Here is a 21,669-nt window from a genome sequence, read left to right as displayed (position 1 = left end):
AGATGCAGAAAAAGCTTTTGACAAAGTACAGCATCCTTTCTTGATCAAAACTCTTCAGAGTATAGGGATCGAGGGTACATACCTCAATATCATAAAAGCCATCTATGAAAAACCTACAGCGAATATTATTCTCAATGGGGAAAAACTGAGAGCTTTCCCCCTAAGGTCAGGAATGCGGCAGGGATGTCCACTATCACCACTGCTATTCAACATAGTATTGGAAGTCTTAGCCACAGCAATCAGACAACAAAAAGAAATCAAAGGCATCCAAATTGGCAAAGAAGTCAAACTCTCACTCTTTGCAGATGAAACTCATTTTAGACCTAAAGACACCTGAAGATTGAAAGTGAAGGGATGGAGAAACATCTATCATGCAAAAGGATGTCAAAAAAAGCTGGAGTAGCAATACTTATACAAAACAGATTTTAAAAACAAAGACAGTAAGGAGACAGAAAAGGACACTATATGATAATAAAGGGGACAATCAATCAAGAAGACATAACAGTTATAAATATTTAAGTACCCAACATGGGAGAAACTAAATACATAAAATAGTTAATAATAAACAGGAACTAATCAACAGTAATACAATAAAAGTAGGAGACTTTAACACTCCACTTACATCAACAGGAAGATCAACAAATAAGAAAATCAACCAAGAAACAATGGTTTTGATGACACATTGGGCCAGGTGGATTTAACGTATATAGTTAGGACATTCCATCCTAAAACAGCAGAACATACAGTCTTCTCAGGTGCACATGGAACATTTTTCAGAATAGATCACATATTAGGCCACAAAACAAGTCTCAGCAATTCAAAAAGATCAAAATCATACCATGCATCTTTTCTCACCACAACGCTATGAAACTAGAAATCAACCAAAAGAAAAAAAAAATCTGAAAAGAACACAAATGCATGGAGGTTAAATAACATGCTACTAAACAATGAATGGGCTAAGCAAGAAATCAAAAAAGAAATCCCACAAGTACATGGAAATAAATGAAAATGAAAGCACAATGGTGCTGTGGAATGCAGCAAAAGGAGTTCTAAAAGGGAAATTTATAGCAATACAGGCCTACCTCAAAAAGCCAGAAAAATCTCAAATAAAAACCTAACCTTACACCTAAAGGATTTAGGTGTAGATCTACAATAGGATCTAGATCTAGATCTAGAAAGGTTATAGAAAAAAGAACAAGAAATTCAACCCCCAAACAGCAGAAGGAAGGAAATAATAATGATTAGAGTACAAATAAATGATACAGAAACTAAAAAAATAAAATAAAATAAAACAATAGAAGAGACCAATGAGACCAAGGGCTGGGTCTTTGAAAAGATAAAAAAAAAAAAATCATAAACGTCTAGTCAGACTGCAAAAAACAAAGAGAAATGACTCAAATAAATAAAATTAAAAGTGAAAGAGGAGAAATATCAACCAAAACAACAGAAATACAAACAAATATAAGAGAATATTATGAAAAAATATATGACAACCAAATTGGACAACCTAGAGAAAATGGAACAGCAGACCCCTCCCCCAGATGACCAGCACAAGCCCCTGCCCACACCATGTTTCTAAAGCCTGGAGATTTAAAGGTCAGCAGACTTGCCTGAGATAGAGCCAAGAGGGCACTGTGCTGCTCATGGAGAGAAAGCAGGCAAATAACCTGGGGATAGACAGTATGGAACCAGCCATCTGAAAAATGTCTGGGGTACATAGGGTGAAGATTATTTCCTATGCTAGGAGCATGTCCCTGAGAGGCAGCATTCATGAAGATCCCTCTTTGGGAAAAAAGGAGCTCTCCCCTGCCCCTTAGCATAAACTTGAGCCACTTGCAGGAAGCAGCTCAGCATGGACACTGGATGGCTAACTTGCATATTCCAAGCCCAGCTCCCTTGAGGGAGTGGGACAACCCTTCATGTCAAGCAAGGCTCAGTCCCAGCACAACAGACCCCTCCCCCAGAAGACCAGAACAAACCCCTGCCCACACCACACCTCCTGACCACAGAGTTCCTCAAGGCCTCAGTTCTGGTGGAGTTGGTGTCAAGTCTCACCTCAGAAGCACACCAGAGCACACCTCAGAAGCACATCAGAGCACACAAAGGTGAAACTCATGACATTCAAGCCAGGGACCAAACACTGCCCACAGCTGTCAAGGAGAGCCTCTGCAGATGACTGGCCTGAAGGACAGAGCAACCAAATCACAATAGCAGAGCACACACAGCACACACCAGAGACAATCCCTGAAGTGCCAGGCCCTGGGAACTACATGACCTCTTTTTCATAAGGCCATTACTTTCAGAAGCAGGAAACATAACTGGCTTTTCAAAAACACAGAAAAAAGCAGAAACTTAGAAAAAACCAGCCCAAATGAAAGAACAAGACAAGGCCACAGCCAGAAATCTAAGGAAAAGAGATATAAGTAACATGCCTGATGGAGAATTTAAGGTAACAATCATAAGGATACTTAGTGAGTTTGAGAAAAGAATATAAGACATCAGTGAGACCCTTACAACAGAGATAAAAGAGTTAAAAGAATTAATCAAGATGAGAGATGCAATAAACAAGATTGGATACAGACTTGATGCAGTGAACAGCAAGCTGGAGTAAAAGAGGAACAAATTAGTGACCTAGAAGACAAAATAATGGAAAACAATAAAGCTGAACAAAAGAAAGAAAGAATTATGTAACCCAAGAATAGACTTAGGGAACTCCATCAAACGTAATAACTCATATTATAGGAGTCCCAGAAGAACAGAGAGAAAAGGGGGCAGAAAATTCATTTTTGGTAATAATAGCAAAAAACTTCCTTAATTTGTCAAGGGAAATAGAAATCCAGATCCAGGAGACACAGTGACCTCCCATCAAAATCAATGAAATCAGGCCAATAAGACAGATTGTAATTAAATTTGCAAAATATAATGATAAAGAAAAAATCTTAAAAGTGGCAAGAAAAAAAATCCTTAACTTACAAAGTAAGACCCATAATGCTAGCTGCAGATTTCTCAACAGAAACCTGGCAAGCCAAAGGGGAATAACATGATATATTCAACATGCTGAATGGGAAACATCTGCAACCAAGCACACTCTATCCAGCAAGGCTATCATTTAGAAAAGAAGGAGAGATGAAGAGTTTCCCAGACAAGTAAAAACTAAAGGAGTTTGTGACCACTACAGCAGCCCTGCAAGAAATATTAAAGGGGACTCTTTGTGTGCAAAGGAGAGATCAAAGACAAGAAAGAATCAGAGAAAATCTCCAGAAACAATGACAAAACAAGTAATAAGATGGCAATAATACATAACTATTAATAAATACTTTGAATGTAAATGTACCAAATGCTCCAATCAAAAGATATAGGTCTGAATGGATTAAAATAACAAGACCCATCAATATTCTATCTACATGAGATTCATTTTAGACCTAAAGACACCTGTATATTGAAAGTGAAGGGGTGGAGAAATATTTAGCATGCAAATAGATCTCAAAAGAAAGCCAAAGTAGCAAAACTTACATTGGAAACACTAGACTTCAAAACAAAGACTGTAAAAGGAGACAAAGAGGGCAAAATATAATCATAAATGGAACAACCCAAAAAGAAGGTCTAACAAATGTAAATATTAATGCCACCAACATGGGAACACCCAAATATATAAATCAATTAATAACAAATAAACGGGAACTAATTGATAATAACACAATAATAGTAGAGGATTTTAACACCCTGCTTATATAAATGGACAGATCATTTAAACAGAAAATCAACAAGGAAACAAAGGCTTTGAATGACACATTGGACCAGATGGACTTAATAGATATATTCAGAACATTCCATCCTACAACAGCACACTACACATTTTTTTTTTCAAGTGCATATAGAACATTCTACAGAATAGAACACATTAGGTCAAAAACAAGCCTTAACAAATACAAAAAGATTGGATTCATACCATGCACCTTTTCTCACCACAGTTCTATGAAACTAGAAGTCAACCACAAGAAAAAATCTGGAAAGACTACAAATATATTAGGTTAAACAACATGCTAGGGGCGCCTGAGTGGCTCAGTCATTAAGCATCTGCCTTTGGCTCAGGTCATGATCCCAGGGTCCTGGGATCTAGCCCTGCATCATGCTCCCTGCTCTGTGGGGAGCCTGCTTCTCCCTCTCCCCCCCGCCCCGGCTTGGGTTCCCTCTCTCTCTGTGTCTCTCTCTGTCAAATAAATAAATAAAATCTTTAAAAACAAACAAACAAACAAAAAAACCCAACATGCTACTAAACAATGAAAGGATCAACCAGGAAATCAAACAGGCAATACAAAAATGGAAACAAATGAAAATGAAAACACAATGTTCCAAAACCTTTGGGATGCAGCAAAAGCGGTCCTAAGAGGGAAGTATATAGCAGTATAGGCCTACCTCAAGAAGCAAGAAAAATTTCAAATAAACAACATGGCCTTACTCCTAAAGGAGCTAGAAAAAGGACAAAAATGAAGCCTAAATCCAGCAGAAGGTAGGAAATAATAAAGATTAGAGCAGAAATAAATTATATAGAAAAATTTCAAAAATAACAATAGAACAATGAAACCAAGAGCTGGTTCTTTGAAAAATTAAAATTGATAAACCTATAGCCAGAGTTATCAAAAAAGAAAGAGAAAGGACCCAAATTAATAAAATCACAAAGGAGAGAGGAGAAATAACAACCAACAACACAGAAATACAAACAATTATAATAGAATATTATAAATACTATATGCCAATAAATTGGACAACCTGGAAGAAATGGACAAATTCCTACAAACATATAAACTGCCAAAACTGAAACAGGAAGAAATACAAAACTTGAACAGACCAATAAACAACAAAGAAACTGAATCAGTAATCAGAAAACTCCCAACAAACAAAAACAAAAGTCCAGGGCTAGATGGTTTCACAGGTGAATTCTAACAAACATGTAAAAATTACTTTCTTAATACCTACTCTTCTGAAACTATTCTAAAAACTAGGAAAGGAAGGAAAACTTCCAAGTTCATTTTATGAGGCCAGCATTACCCTGGTATCAAAACCAGATAAAGACTCCACTAAAAAAGAGAACTACTGGCCAAAATCCCTGATGAACATGGATGCAAACATTCTCAATAAAATACTAGCAAACTGAATGCAACAATACAATAAAAGAATCGTTCACCAAGATCAAATGGGATTTATTCCTGGGTTACAAGAGTGGTTCAATATTTGCAAATCAACAAATATGACACAACCACAAAAAGAAAAGAAAGGATAAGGACCATATGATCATTTCAATAGATGTGGAAAAGCATTTGAAAAGTACAACATCCATTCTTGATAACAACCCTCAACAAAGTAGATTTAGAGGTATGCTCAAGATAATAAAAGCCATCTATGAAAAACCAACAGCTAGTATCATCCTCCATGGGGATGCATGGTCAGAAACAAGACAGGGATGTCCACTCTCACCACTGTTACTTTACATAGTACTGAATGTCCTAGCCTCAGCTATCAGACAAGAAGAAGAAATAAAAGGCATTCAAATAGGCAAGGAAGAAGTACAATTTTCACTATTCACAGATGACAAGATACCCTATATAGAAAACCCAAAAAACTGATAGAACTGATAAATGAATTCAGTAAAGTCGCAGGATACAAAATCAATGTTAAGGAATCTGTTGCATTTCTATACACCAATAATGAAGCAGCAGAAAGAGAAATTAAGGAATCAATCTCATTTACAATTGCACCCAAAACAATAAGATACCTGGGTAAATGACCTATATTCTGAAAAGTACAAAACACTGATGAAAGAAATTGAACATGACACAAAGAAATGGCAAAAACATTCCATGCTAATGGATTGGAAGAACAAATATTGTTAAAATGCTTATACTACTCAAAGCACATTTAATGCAGTCCCTATCAAAATACCACCAGCATTTTTCACAGACCTAAAAAAAACAATCCACAAATTTGTATGGAACCACAAAAGACCCTGAAGATACAAAGCAATTTTGAAAAAGAAAAGAAAAGCTGGAGTCATCACAATTCCAAACTTCAAGTTATATCACAAAGCTGTAGTAATCAAAACAGTATGGGGTGGCACAAAAATAGACACATAGACCAATGCAACAAAACAGAAAACCCAGAAAGGAACCCTCAACTATATGGTCAATTAAGTTAGACAAAGCAAGAAAGAATATCTGATGGGGGAAAAAAAGACAGTCTCTTCAAAAAATGGTGTTGAGAAAATTGGACAGCAACATGTAAAAGAATGAAACTGGAGCACTTTCTTAAACCATACACAAAAACAAATTCAAAATGGATGAAAGGCCTAAATGTGAGGCAGGAAACCATTAAAATCCTAGAGGAGAACACATTAAAATCCTAGAGGAGAGTACAGTAATCTCTTTGATATTGGCCACAGCAACTTATTAAATATGTTCCATGAGGGAAGGGAAACAAAAGCAAAAATGAACTATTGGAACTTCATCAAAATATAAACATTTATACAGTAAAGGGAACAATCAGCAAAACTAAAATGCAACCTAAGGAATGGGGGAAGATATTTGCAAATGACATATCTGATAATAGGTTAGTATCCAAAATCTATAAAGTACTTATAAAACTCAACACCACAAAAAACAAATAATCCAATGAAAAAAATGGGTAGAAGATGTGAATAGACATATTTTTTTTCCAAAGAACACATACATATGGCCAACAGACACATGAAAAGATGCTCAACATCACTGATCATCAGGGAAATACAAATCAAACCTACAATGAGATACCACCTCACACTGTCAGAATGGCTAAAAACAACAACACAAGAAGCAACACATGTTGGTGAGGATGTTTAGAAAGAGGAACCCTGCTGCACCATTGCAGGAAATGTAAACTGGTTCAGTCACTCTAGAAAACAGTATGGAGGTTTCTCAAAAAGCTAAAAATTGAACTACCCTAAGATCCAATAATTGTACTATGATGTATTTACCAAAATAATACAAAAATACTAATCTGAAGGGATACATGCACCCTGATGTTTATAGCAGCATTACCTAGAATAGCCAAATTATGGAAAGACCCCGAATACCCATTGAAAGATGAATGGATAAAAAGATGTGTGTGTGTGTGTGTGTGTGTGTGTAATGGAATATTGCTCAGCCATAAAAAATAATGATATCTTACCATTTGCAATGACATGGATGGAACTGAAGAGTATTACGCTAAGCAAAATAAGGCAGTCAGAGAAAGACAAATACCATATGATTTCACTTACATGTGGAATTTAAGAAACAAACAGAAGAGCATAGGGAAAAGAAGAGAGAGGTATACTGAAAAAAAGACTCTTAATTATAGAGAACAAACTGATGGTTACCAGAGGGGAGGTGGGTGGGGGAATGGATTAAATAGGTGATGGGGGTTAAGAAGCACAGTTTTTGTGATTTCACCACGTATTGTATGTGAGTATTGAATCACTATATTGTACACCTGAAATTAATATTACATTGTATGTAACTGGAATTTAAATAAAAACTTTTAAAAAGGGGGAAAAAAGAACCATATGATCATTTCAGTAGATGCAGAAAAAGCATTTGACAGAGTACAACACCCATTCATTATAAAAACCCTCAACCAAGTACGTTTAGAGGGAACATATCTCAAATTACTAAAGGCCATATATGAAAAACCCACAGCTAACGTGATCCTCAATGGGGAAAAACTGAGAGATTTCCCCCTAAGGTCAGGAACAAGACATGTATGTCCACTCTCACCACTATTATTCAACATAGTACCGGAAGTTGTAGCCACAGCAATCAGACAATAAAAAGAAATAAAAGGCATCCAAATCAGTAAGGAAGAAATAAACTTTCACTATTTGCAGATTACATGATACTCTATATAGAAATCCTGAAAACCAGGGCACCTGGGTGGCTCAGTCATTAAGCATCTGCCTTTGGCTCAGGTCATGATCCCAGGGTCCTGGGATAAAGCCCTGCATTGGGCTCCCTGCTCCACGGAGAGCCTGCTTCTCTCTCTCCCACTCCCCCTGCTTGTGTTCCCTCTCTCACTGTGTCTCTCTCTGTCAAAATAAAATAAAATAAAATCTTAAAAAAAAAAAGAAATCCTGAAAACCTCCCCAAAACTGCTAGACTGATAAGTGAATTTAGTAATTTTGCAGGATACAAAATCAGCATACAGAAATCTATTGCATTCCTATACACCAATAATGAAGCAGCAGAAAGAGAAATTAACAAAAGAATCCCATTTACACTTGCACCAAAAACAATAAGATACCTAGGAATAAACCTAACCAAAGAGATAAAAGATCTGTATTCTGAAAACTATAGAACACTTATGAAAGAAATTGAGGAAGACACAAAGAAATGGAAAAACAGTCCATACTCATGGATTGGAAAAACAAATATTTTTAAGAAGTCTATGCTACTCAAAGCAATCTACACATTTAATGCAATCCTTATCAAAATACAAATAGCATTTTTCAGAGAGCTAGACCAAACAATCCTAAAATTTTTATGGAACCACAAAATACCCTGAAAATCAAAGCAATCTTGAAAATTGAAAGCAAAGATGAAGGCATCACAATTCTGGGATTTAAAGTTATATTATAAAGCTGTAGTCAACAAAACAATGTGGTACTGGCACAAAAATAGACACATAGATCAATGTAACAGAATAGAAAACCCAGAAATAAACTCACAATTACATATGATCAATTACTCCTCAATAAAGCAGGAAAGAATATCCAATGGAAAAAAGCCAGTCTCTTCAATAAAAGGTGCTGGGAAAATTGGACAGCCACATGCTGAAGAATGAAATTGGATCACTTTCCTACACCATACAAAAAAATGAATTCAAAATGGAGGAAAGACCTAAATGTGAGACAGGAATCCATCAGAATTCTAGAGGAGAACACAGGCAGAAACCTCTTTGACTTAAACAACTCAACACCACAAAAAACAAATAATCCAATGAAAAAAATGGGTAGAAGATGTGAATAGACATATTTTTTTTCCAAAGAAGACATACATATGGCCAACAGACACATGAAAGATGCTCAACAGCACTCATCCTCAGGGAAATGCAAACAAAACTACAATGAGATATCACTTCATACCTGTCAGAATGGCTAAAGTCAAAAACACAAGAAACAAGTGTTGATGAGGATGTGGAGAAAAATGAACTCTCTTGCACTGTTGGTAGGAATGCAAGCTGGTGCAGCCACTGTGGAAACCAGTATGAAAGTTCCTCAAAAAGTTAAAAACAGAACTACCCTATAATCCAGTAATCATGTTACTGGGTAATTTCCCCCAAAATACAAAAACAAAACAAAACAATACAATACAAAAACACTAATTCAAAGAGATACGTGCACATGTATGTTTATAGCAACATTATTTACAATAGCCAGGATATGGAAGCAGCCCTAGTGTCCATAGATTGATGAATGGACAAAGAAAATGTGGTGTATATATATACAATGGAATATTATTCAGCCATAAGAAAGAATGAAATCTAGTACACCTGAAAGTGATATAACACTGTATGTTGATTGAAATTAAAATAAAAACTTAAAAAATATATATTTATACAAAAAAAGAGAAATCTTGCCTTGTGTAATGACATGGATGGAGCTAGACAGTATAATGCTAAGTGATAAAATTCAGCCAGAGAAAGACAAATATCATAGAGTTTCACTCTTATGTGGAATTTAAGAAACAAAACAAACCATCAAAGGAAAAAAAAAAAAGAGAGATAGACAAACCAAAAAAACACTCTTATCTATAGAGAACACATTGATGGTTACCCGAAGGGAGTTGGGTGATGTGGATGGGTGAATAGGTGATGGGGGATAAGGAGTGCACTTATCTTGATGAGCACTGGGTGATGCATGGAATTGTTGAATCACTGTATTTTACACCTGAAACTATTATAACACTGTATGTTAGCTACACTGGAATTAAAATTTAACAAAAAGATGTTTTAACTTTATTTTAACATTGAAGGAAAAATTGAATATAACAATTAATTTATAATAATATATCTAACTAGATTATTTGTTTTTATACCAAATCAGTTGTAAAGTATAATTTTTAATATTTCTTTATGAAAGAAGGGGCCCAAAAAGGCAAACATACCTAAGGTCCACAAAGTCATGATGTGGCCCTAATGTCGGTAGGAGTCCTACATTCACTTACAACACTATATGAAGCTATTTTTTTTATAGCATTTGAGAACATATAGACCCTAGTCCTCTGAGTATCAGCTGTTTGCATGATGTGTCAAGTAAGAAAGTCAGAATGGCGGTCAGAGCTGTGTTGTGGAGCTGTCTGTAAGCTTCTGAACAGGGTCCCAACCTCGTCAGAGAGTGGATCCTGGCCCTACTCAAGCCCAGCTTGTATGCTTTCTTTCCTCAGCAATTAAGAGGCCAAAAGGAAAGAGGGTCAGTACTCAACATGCTATGGCTTTGTTTCCCCCTTAGTTATGGCTTTCTTTCAGGCAGAAGGTAAATATGTAATTCCCACGGAGTGATGGTTTACCCTCCTGACAGACATATCCTCAGCATACTGCTCTGTTTTCTTCAGCAGCCAAAAGCTGCTGCTTCCTCCAAAGGGCAAAACGGTCATCAAGAATGCTAGGATATCAGTGTTACTTCTCACTCTTCATGGTAGGTTTTGAATGTCATTGAATATCATTGAATCCAGTTCCATCACTTTATGGAAAACTGAAGTCTGAAGGAGGCAAAGGTGACTTGCCTAAGGTCACAATCCAAATTGGTGCCATAGCCAGGAATAGAAGCCACTTTCTCTCTAAGGGCAAATAACATTTTCATTTAGTACCAACTTTTGTATTTGTAATATGCAGATAATGCTGTTAATTTCCAAAGATGGTTTCTACTGTGCAGCATATAATGTATATTTTGACAGATCAAGACATCCTACGTAAACTGGAGAAAGAAAAGATTCTTGTCTTCACACCATCCCGAAGGGTCCAGGGCAGGAGAGTTGTCTGTTATGATGACCGGTTCATAGTCAAATTGGCTTTCGATTCCGACGGCATCATTGTATCTAATGATAACTACCGAGACCTTCAAGTTGAAAAGCCAGAATGGAAGAAGTTTATAGAGGAGCGGTTGCTGATGTATTCTTTTGTGAATGACAAGTACGTTGCTTTCAGTAGGCTCTGAATAGCCTAAATCCAAGTTTTATTAGGAATAGATTATTTCATTTCAATAAACATTTACCCAACACTTACTGTGTACTGTGCATTATGCTGATTGCCATAGGGATAAGAGGTTGAATAAGAAACAGGACTCACCCTTAAAAGAGGCTCAAAGTGTAGTGGAGAAGAGAGAGAAAGAGAACCACAATGTGTTGTGATAAGCAGTATGGTTAAAGTTTTTAAAATTGCTTTGTCTACATGAAATGATAGGAAAAAGCCTCAAACAGGAGATGACATTTGAGATGAAGTTTACAGACAGAAGAAAGGGGACTGCTGGGCACTACAGGTAAAGGGAACATCATGAATAAAGCTATAAAGATGTGAAAGTGGGTTTCATGTTGGGGAGCCAGCAGGCATGCCAGTATGGTTGAAACATATAGTCCACAGAAGAATGATACACTGGAAAAGTCGTGTGTGTGTGTGTGTGTGTGTGTTCAAGTGAGAATGGAGGGAATAACTGCTGGCTTAGCTTGAAGCAGAAAGGGCAATTAGAAATCTGTGACAATAGTATAGGCAAGAGGTAATGAAGGTCTGAACTCCTGAAGTGGGGGTGAGGATAGAAAGGAAGATGTTTACCTCTTGCTTGTTTGCCTTCAGATTTATGCCTCCAGATGATCCTTTAGGACGCCATGGCCCAAATCTTGAAAATTTCTTGAGAAAGAGACCTGTTGTTCCGGAGCATAAGAAGCAACCATGCCCTTACGGTGAGTACCTATTGCAGAACTGAGTTCTATACTAAGGGAAACATAAGGACTATATGAATACTTTCTTCTCAAAGGTTTCCCTTTCAAATGGAAAATCTTAACTTGTCCACTTCCTGGGAGTTAAAGTCTGTGTCTTTATGTATTCTCAGTTAGGCATTTACAGAAACATCCTGGAAACTACATGAGGAAAAGGTAACAAGAACTGAAGGAAAGATTAGTTGTCACTTGTTTAAATAATGCATGTGTTCTAGCTGCCTCCAACCTGAGCAGTGTTGCTGGAGGCAGGGAAGTGCAGAAATCCACATGGCCTATGGAAGCAGAAAGGGCAATGCCAAACGGGATTTGGCCCCAAGAAGGACGTGTCTCTCAAGCAGGTGACTGCACTCTCTGTCAACTAATAATACTCTTTTCTTCAGTCTGTATTTTCCAGTTTGCTTCCAAATTTCATTTTCATTTGCTTTTTTAAAATATAGTTTTCTAGAGTGCTCTCATGATCTTACACAAGTCCCTCTGATACAAAGTTTGTGAGCCTAACAGTGCAACATGGGCTGCCTGGTCTGAGGCTAATTTGCATGTTCACTTCTTTTGGATAATCATTTATTTATGGGACATCTTGGTCTTGGTTTTTTTTCTTTTTCTCAGTTAACATTTATTTAAATTATAGAGTATTTTCATGTTCATTATCTTCATTGAATCTTCACAATGACCGTATAATATAGGCATAATTATGAACTTTTTTTACAGAAGAGGAAATTGAGGTTCAGAAGGTAAAGTCACTTACCAAGGTTACATGGCTAGTAAGTGACATAGCTGGAATCCAAACTCAGGTGTGACTGGCTTCCAAGCCTGTGCTTTTTTCATCGTACTATGCTGCCTGCTGCTACCCTACACCACCTCAGCATGCAGGTTATGCCTAGGCAAAGTTGTGAATTACAGGAAAATGAAGGCTATTCAACTGCTCAGTTCTTAGCTTTTACACTGCAGTTTCCTCCCCAGCTTTCCACTTCTGCCCTCTCCCCTCACAGTGTGTGTGATGCCTCCTTGATGTTGTCCTGCCTCTTTCATCTTCATGGACAGTTAATTTTCTTCCTTAATCCCAAACAGTAAAACTCTAACCTAAGTAACCAGATTGTTACAACAGTTTCTGACAGATTTGCACCAGTATGAGAGAGAGTCTTACCCCAAGGCATTATTTTTCAGGCAAAAAATGCACCTATGGCCACAAGTGCAAATACTACCATCCAGAGCGGGCCAACCAACCACAGCGTTCGGTGGCTGATGAGCTCCGCATCAGTGCCAAACTGTCCACAGTGAAAACCGTGAGTGAAGGCACCCTGGCCAAGTGTGGCACAGGGTTGTCTAGTGCCAAAGGTGAGACAACCTCAGAAGTCAAGCGTGTGGCCCCCAAGCGCCAATCGGATCCCAGCATCCGGTCCATGGCTGTGGAGTCTGAGGAATGGCTGTCCATTGCCCGTAAGCCTGAGGCCAGCTCTGTCCCCTCACTTGTGACTGCCCTAAGTGTCCCCACAATCCCACCCCCCAAAAGCCATGCAGTGAGTGCACTCAACACCCGTTCAGCCAGCAGCCCAGTGCCAGGATCCTCTCATTTCCCCCACCAGAAGGCCTCACTGGAGCACATGGCCAGCATGCAGTACCCTCCGATCCTGGTTACCAACAGCCATGGGACCCCTATTAGCTATGCTGACCAATACCCAAAGTTTGAGTCCTTGGGGGACCATGGCTACTACTCAATGTTAGGCGACTTCTCCAAACTGAACATCAACAGCATGCATAATCGAGAGTACTACATGGCTGAAGCAGACCGAGGGGTATATGCCCGGAATCCCAACCTCTGTCCTGACAACCGTATGAGCCATACCAGGAACGACAACTATTCCTCTTACAACAACCTGTACTTGGCTGTAGCTGATAGCCATCCTGAAGGCAGTTTGAAGCTGCATCGCTCCGCATCTCAGAACCGTCTTCAGCCTTTTCCTCATGGTTACCATGACGCCTTAACGCGAGCGCAGAGCTATGGCCCAGAAGATTCTAAGCAAGCCCCCCACAAGCAGTCAGTCCCCCACTTAGTTCTGCAAGCCCAGCACCCAGCAACTGGAGCATGCTCCAGCTGTCCTGGAGACTACCCTATGCCTCTCAATAGCCATCCTGGGGCAACACCTCAGCCAGGACGTGCCCTTGTAATGACTCGGATGGACAGCATTTCTGACTCCCGCCTCTATGAGAGCAACCCCATGAGGCAAAGACGACCTCCTCTGTGCCGGGAACAACATGCCAGCTGGGACCCACTGCCCTGTGCAACTGATTCCTATGGCTACCACTCCTATCCCTTGAGTAACAGCCTCATGCAACCATGCTATGAGCCAGTCATGGTACGGAGCGTGCCTGAAAAGATGGAACAGCTTTGGAGGAATCCTTGGGTTGGAATGTGCAATGATAACAGGGAGCATATGATCCCAGAGCACCAGTATCAGACTTATAAGAACCTCTGCAATATTTTCCCTTCAAATATCGTCCTTGCAGTGATGGAGAAGAATCCCCACACAGCAGATGCCCAACAACTGGCAGCTTTGATTGTTTCTAAGCTTAGGGCTGCACGTTGACATGACATAGGACTTTTCCTTTATACAAATATAAATATTAATACTAATAATGCATTAATACTATAATAGTAACAAATAATTTTGTGTTGCGCTTTCCAAGTTACAGTGTTTGTTATTTGAAGCGCAAAACAACGCTGTATGGTAAATCTTACTAATGTCTTATTTTCTAGAAAAGGAAACTGAATCTCATTGAGATTAAGTTACTTGCCAAGGTCACACTGCTAGCAAGTGACCAAACCAGGACTCATACTCAAGTCCTCTGACTCCAAGTCCCATGCTTTTTTGCACGGCACCATGCAATGGAGGACAAAACTCAGGGGGAGAGGTCTAAATGCAAGAAACTCCCAAGGGATTCCATTACCAACGTTTTCTTAATCATACATTCTACATTACAAAGTATTGATAATATATCTAATTTAGAGGGCAAGAGCATCAGGATCAAATCATATGTTGAATTAACCTTTTGGGATTTTTAATAGGATATTTAAAGCTATTTAAAAGTAAATGCATAAATTATTGCATGAATATCTGACCATTCAATATCTTTACTAACCAAGCTATAGGGTCACATCAAGGCTTCTAGAGGTATATTTCAAACCTACTGTTAGCAATTATATTGCATGTATAACTGTATGTTATTTAGTTTGAGATGTTTGTGTATCTCCATATAACCTTTAATATAGTGATGATGAGAAGAAAAGCTCTGCACAGTCCTTAGTCTACAGCTGTATAGATCATGAATCTAACTTGATTTTATGTCACATTTCATAGTTTCAACTAGTTTTGAAAGTGAAATTACATGCCAATATTTGAATATTGTTTTCTTAGACATCAGAGCAAACTAGCTTTATTTCCTTTGCACTTTTTACTTGTCAACATTTACTGACAGTTCTTAGCTTTTAAGTCTCTTCACCTTAGCAAATTAGGGATCAGATTACAGCCTTCTTCTTCAGAGGAGCTGATGGACAAGTTCAAGTTCCAAGCAGAGCAGGTGTGTGCTAGACAAGCACAGAAGAGTTTGACCAGGACCAAGGGATTTACTACCAGACTCCACTTCCCTTTTCCCAGGAGAGATGGCCAAACTTGTGCAGCATTAAATGATGTACACAAAAGCTGCACTCAAGGAGAGTCTAATGGATACTCTTTAGACTTTTGACCTATGCAGTATTCGACATCAAAGGATAAAATGTAATGGAGGACAGTGCACAGACAAGCAATCCACCTTCTTCGACTGTCCACCCTTTGGTCAATAAGGTCGATCATGGATGGAACAGAATTTCTTTAGGAAACAAAACCAGGGGATTTTCTAAGTGGAAAAAGGCAGCTTACAAAAGGGGATGCTACATCTTTGCTAATAGCTGGCTCAGTTATGCACTTCAGATACATACAAAGAGGATGCACTTACCCTTAGATAATTCTTAAATGCATTACTAAAGATGGAAGGACTTTGGGTTGGCACCATTTGCGCAATTAGTATCTTGCTCAGGGTGGAAACCTTTGTAGCTAAATGCCTCTAGAAGAGGCATTTATTGTTGTTGTTGTTGTTGTTGTTTTTTAAGCTGTACTAAATGAACCCCTTTTTTAATCCATTGTATATTAAACATTTTGAACCATGACCTGCTCACTATTTCTTGAGCTGGAACTTGCTAATTTCTGTGATTGTTGGGGTATTTTTGTCATGAAAGTTGAGAAGGCCTGGTCCAGGTCTTTTGTTGCTTTGTGAGAAGGTGTGACACTGCCTATAAACGTTTCTTACCGTGAAACACTCCGCATGTGAGGCTATAGTCAAGGTTGTTTTTGGTGGTTTGATAATGGCTTGCATGCTGCTTTCTGGCTTTCTGTCTCTGTCCTTGTTGATAAAAACTGCATCTCAACCAGCATTCCTCTTCAGTTAACCACAGCTTCATATTCATCTCTTACCCTCTGATCTTTCCATTCCCCAGCATACTGAGGTGTAAAAGTATTTTCTGTCAGGTATAAAATAGAGAGTGACAGTTGCCACTGAAGTGTTTGCAATTCACACAGTTTCACCCCAATTTCACACAAATACCATTTCCTATTTTCAATTTCTTGGAACTTCTGAATCTGTCTTATGTCTAAATCAGGGTATTGTCAAATACAAATAGAGTAGATGACTCTACTGCCTTTGTGCCAGTTAGTTCATCTTCCTCCCAAAATCATCAATGGTACCACAGTATCCACTAGCTGCACAATTTACAGTGAAGCACAAGATTTATCTTGTCAGCTGCAATTTATCTTGACCATGTTCAGAAAAACTGTAAGCTCCTCCCAACACAGGAAATATTTTTAAGGCAGCATATGTATTTTTTATTTTCAAAAAACAATTGTCATTCTTCTCATAAAATGTGTATGAACTGAAGTAGCTAAAAGCAGTGCCTAAATAACCAGAAATGACCTTTTGTTGATAAAAATTCTATCTTTTTTTTCCTGATTGTATAAAAAACATGTATAAAACTCCTAATAAACTAAGTTAGGTACTGACTTTTCATCATGATGTTTCTGGCATTGTGTGTCACAGGAAAGCAGCCTGGGGGTCATGAGGGAACTGTTTCCAAAGAGCAGTAGTGGTTTATAGACAAAGACAATTTTTCAAGGCTTCTTTGTTACTATGCACACTGCCATTGTGAGTACGGTTTTAAGCATTATATTGCATAAGTTCTCTTTAGCCTATTAAATTTAATATGTCCCTACAAAATGAATTTTGTGTCAAAAGTGTGTTAGTGAATCATCTGCAAGAAGCTACAATTATGAATGCATAAATCTAGCATGGTTTTTCATGAAGTTATTAGAGAAACATTTTCTCTATACTGAGGTCTACACATTTCTTGACTTTCCCATTTTGTCTTTAATTATAGAACAACAAATACAAAGAAGCACTGGGACCTTCTCAGCTCTCCTAATAATAAAATCAGGTTTCCTTTCTAGGGTTAAGCATGTGTCCTTCAGAATACTTACCTCCAAGCACTCAGCAGAGGTTACTGCACAGTGTGTTGTGTGGTTCCAAGGACCAGTATATTTTGCAAGAGGTGCTTTGTACTTTTAATTTTTTCACTGAATTTCAGAACTCATAGCAAGTCTGTGCCTGTTCAGACCTAAGATTTTGTAGATTTTGTGATTTTTGTTGTTGCTACTTTTATTTCAACCTGAAGAAATGTGATTCTGGAGTGGCATGGTCAATCCAGTTACCAGAGCCTTTTCAAAGGTAGCATATAGCCATTGCCCTATCTCTTAAAATGCAAGGTATGGAAGGGAGAATGACAGATGCCTTATGGAAAGGGTCTGTAAAACTTTTTTTCTTCTAAGTAATAATATAAATATAAGTACTCTCTCTCTCTGCTAGTTTCCAGAACTTTGAAAATCCATTTTTTTCTATTTGAGAATAAATTATCTTTATACAGTAATTCCAACATTGATACCCATTAACCTTTGGCACTGAGATTTCTTCTAACATAGAAGAGTTCATTTTGAGAGGCACTCAGTTAATGTTCTATCTATGCTGTTAGTATGGGACTTTGTACAATTGCCCTTTCTGAGGGCCAACAATTTCAGTACACTTTTACTCTGTGAACCAGGTCTGAAACTGCACAGGGAAAATAATGTTAAGCTATCCAAAGAGCCCTGCTCAGGTGTGCTCCTAATCCTTCCTGCCTTCCCCTAGTTTTCTTCTCCTCACGTCTGACACTGAGGAGGGCATAGTCTTAAACTGAAGTGGCACTACAGTTAGTTCTCACTGGAACCCAAACCAGTATATTTTGGGAACTTGTTTGTCTAAAGTAGTTGATGCCTTTGAAAAGACTCAGCATATTCAATGTCTATCATATTGTAGCTAGCTATATACATAGGCAGATTGACTATTTCTAGTCCTGATTTGTATATTACTGAGCTATAGTAGTTTGCTTTATCCATTTGTGGTATTAAACAAATACTGTTTAATGGTTGTAAACTTTTATAAAACCGCTTTGGGTTTTTTGTTTGACCCAAACATAATGTAAGTCTCAATGACAAAATACACAAAGGCAACCAGAGGTGAGTGAAAATATATCCCATCCTCAGTTTTGTCTACCCCTATAATGCAGGTGCAGTGCTTTGCAATGTTCTCACTAGCATGAATGTGCTATGACTACCTAATGAGGTTTTAATTGGTTTCACCTATAATCATGAATGAAAATGCTGTATCATTGACAATAATGAACTGTAACACACTTATTTTCTGCATAAACTATTTGTCTACTAACTACTAATGGCTGTGTTTCTTTAAGAACATCAACAACAAAAGCCATACCACACCGCCTATACACACTTCTAAAAACTGTCCTTGGAGAATTTCATTAAAACTTTAAACTACAGGGCGCCTGGGTGGCTCAGTCGTTAAGCGTCTGCCTTCGGCTCAGGTCATGATCCTGGAGTCCCTGGATCGAGTCCCGCATCGGGCTCCCTGCTCAGCAGGGAGTCTGCTTCTCCCTCTGACCCTCCCCCCTCTCATGTGCTCTCTCTCATTCTCTCTCTCTCAAATAAATAAATAAAATCTTTAAAAAAAAAAAAAAACTTTAAACTACAAAAAAAAAAAAATCTGTCCTTGGGACTTGCAAGGAGAGGGGTCTCCCCAAGTGAGTTCATCTGAATTTTATCACAGTAAGCATATGCCTTCTTCTATCTTTGTATACTAACACAGCTCCAAGTGCTATTCATCTGGTGTTTCCACAGGGCTGGATTGGGCCAAACCTCCACTCATGGGTCAGAATGAGATGGAGGGCTCAGGGCCCAGGTTAGTTTCTTCCCTGAATAGACTTAGGACCACAGAAATATCATCTGCTGGGCATTAGCCAAAATATCAGAGCTAGAAGCAGCCTGGCACCCTATACTTTACAGGGAATTCACTGGTGGAATGCTCAGCTGCATCAACTCCATCAGGTTATAGGTGTGGGAACTGAGGATTCATGAACTAAAAAGATTTGACTAAGGCTGAACAGGGAGGTAATGGCAAAGCCATGACTGGAACCTCAGGCCTCATTGCTCCCAGGCCAGTGATCTCTTTATTACAGTGGTATCTGCTCTTTCCTCATGTTTTTCAGGAGCTTCCTACTCCCACCCCAACCTCTTCACCCCTACCCCCTGAACAATCCAGGCCAGTCCCATTCTAAGGGCAGAGATGACCACAGTTGCTACAGGAGAGCCCAGGCTGAGCCTTTGGAAGGGGCTATTCATAAATCTGAGAATATTTTTCTCTTTTATCATTCTTTTGGGACTAAGAGTGCTCATCTCTCCCTATCCTTTTCCTGCTTCCTCTCACATTAGTCAGGCATATATGTAATTAAGTTCTTACTGAGTACCAAACAGGGACCTGGCCTATACTGGGCTAGGGAGAAACAGAAGAGGAATAAACAGTTCCTAGCTTCTGGAACTTACACTCTCATGAGGAAATAAGGCACATTTACAGAATAATAAATTAAGACTTTCTTGGAGGGCAGTGGCAGCCTGAGTGTTAGGGGGAGTGGTAACAATAGTTAGAATTCCAAGGGGGACAATTCAATATTCAGTGCCTCTCCCTAATCATAGGTAGGAAATCAACTAGTTTGACCATTCCTCTCTAGCTTAACTCTCTGGCCTCAGGACTTAAAATGTTCCAATTATCCTGAACCCTTCACTGGTGTCCCAACATGCCATGCTCTTTCTTTATCCCCTCCAGACTCTTTATTCTGACTAGAGTAACTTGCTTTTGAAGATTCACTGCTAATATCACCTCCTTTATTAAGCAAGCATTGTTGATCCTTACCTACAGTGGGTCTTGCAGGCATCTTGAAAATCCTATCTTAGCACTTGTCATTCTGTTACAACTATGTTGGCATGCAGATTCCTCTACAAATAAGGGGAGTTCCTTAGAAGTAGAAACCATGTTCTTCATCACTGATGAATTATCAGAAGGGGTGACTCTCAATTATTGTCATTGAATAACAATATATACTCCCTTCCCTTGACCCCCAACTCTGTTCCCCAGTTAAATGTGTACAGTTTGAAGACTTTCTAATCAGTCTCTGATCTCTAGTCAGAAGGAAGAGGTCCAAGGGCACTGGGCTATTGTTGCTTCCTGGCCAGTCTCCCCTACCCCTCTCCCACAGCTGACCCTATCCCTGATGCCACCATCTAAAGCAGGCCTTCCCAGGGACCTGCTTCACAGACCCCAGGTTTCAGAACTCCAGCAAACAATGACCCTTGACTCTTAATTTCCTTGGACCTGGTCTAGAAATAAGCTCATACAGTCTGCTCCTCATCTTTAGGGCCGTCTTTGAAGGCCAGGGGAAAGCACTTTGTCCTAGGTTATACAGACCCGAGTCCTGAGTTCAAGGCCTACTAATCCTGGTATGAATCCACACCACTCACACATACAAAGCATGGTACACTTTAAAGAGCACTTTCACATCTATTATCTTTTTCGATCCTTACAGCAAGCTTGTGAGGCAGATATTATTATCTTATAGATGAAGAAACTGGCATAATTTACCCAAGATTGCTTCCATTAAGTGATGGAGTTCCCTGGAACCTCAGTGTTTGGGCAGATTTTCCCTCTGTATTCTGGTGCAACTCAAACTTTAGCATGCATCAGAATCACCTGGTGACTGTTAAACCAGATTGCTGCTCACCCTTAATCTTTCTGACTCAGGTCAGTAGTGGGGTTCAATAATCTGCATTTCTAACAAGTACCCAGATGATACTGATGTTGCAAGAAACTTGGATCTATATGCTATTAACTTGTTTTGTGCCCTCAGACAAATCCCTTCCCCTTTTGTCTGTCTCAGTGCATAAAATTAGGGGGCTAGACTAGAACCATGATTTCCAAATTTTTTAGCAGCAAAACCCATTTGGCAAAAAAATAAAAAATAATAAATAATAAAAATAAAAAACTTACAATACATACACAATATATAAAATCCAGGCTGCTCCAGATAAGTGGTGGAGGGGAACCAAGAGTTTCCAGCACCCATCTCCACATGGACCAGGTGCTGAGCTACCTCTCAGAGTACATTTGCCAATCTCTTGACTATACGTAGCCTATATGCTCTTTGAGGGCT

General features: G+C 38.7%; 1 protein-coding gene across 1 annotated transcript in view; it reads left to right on the top strand.

Moving 5' to 3' along the window:
* ZC3H12B (zinc finger CCCH-type containing 12B) overlaps positions 1-16,197 on the top strand; it is a 60,854-nt gene extending 44,657 nt beyond the window's left edge. The window contains exons 2-5 of the mRNA XM_081807948.1: positions 10,620-10,702; positions 10,962-11,196; positions 11,854-11,960; positions 13,161-16,197. Coding sequence (XP_081664074.1) covers positions 10,620-10,702; positions 10,962-11,196; positions 11,854-11,960; positions 13,161-14,581 — 1,846 coding nt within the window. The 3' untranslated portion in view covers positions 14,582-16,197. The remainder of the gene's footprint in view (positions 1-10,619; positions 10,703-10,961; positions 11,197-11,853; positions 11,961-13,160) is intronic.
* The last annotated feature ends 5,472 nt before the right edge of the window (positions 16,198-21,669 follow it).

This window comes from Leptonychotes weddellii, chromosome X, assembly GCF_054177405.1.
Source record: "Leptonychotes weddellii isolate Sample4059 chromosome X, ASM5417740v2, whole genome shotgun sequence".
NCBI lineage: Eukaryota > Metazoa > Chordata > Mammalia > Carnivora > Phocidae > Leptonychotes > Leptonychotes weddellii.
This window is presented reverse-complemented; position numbering and strand designations above follow the sequence as displayed.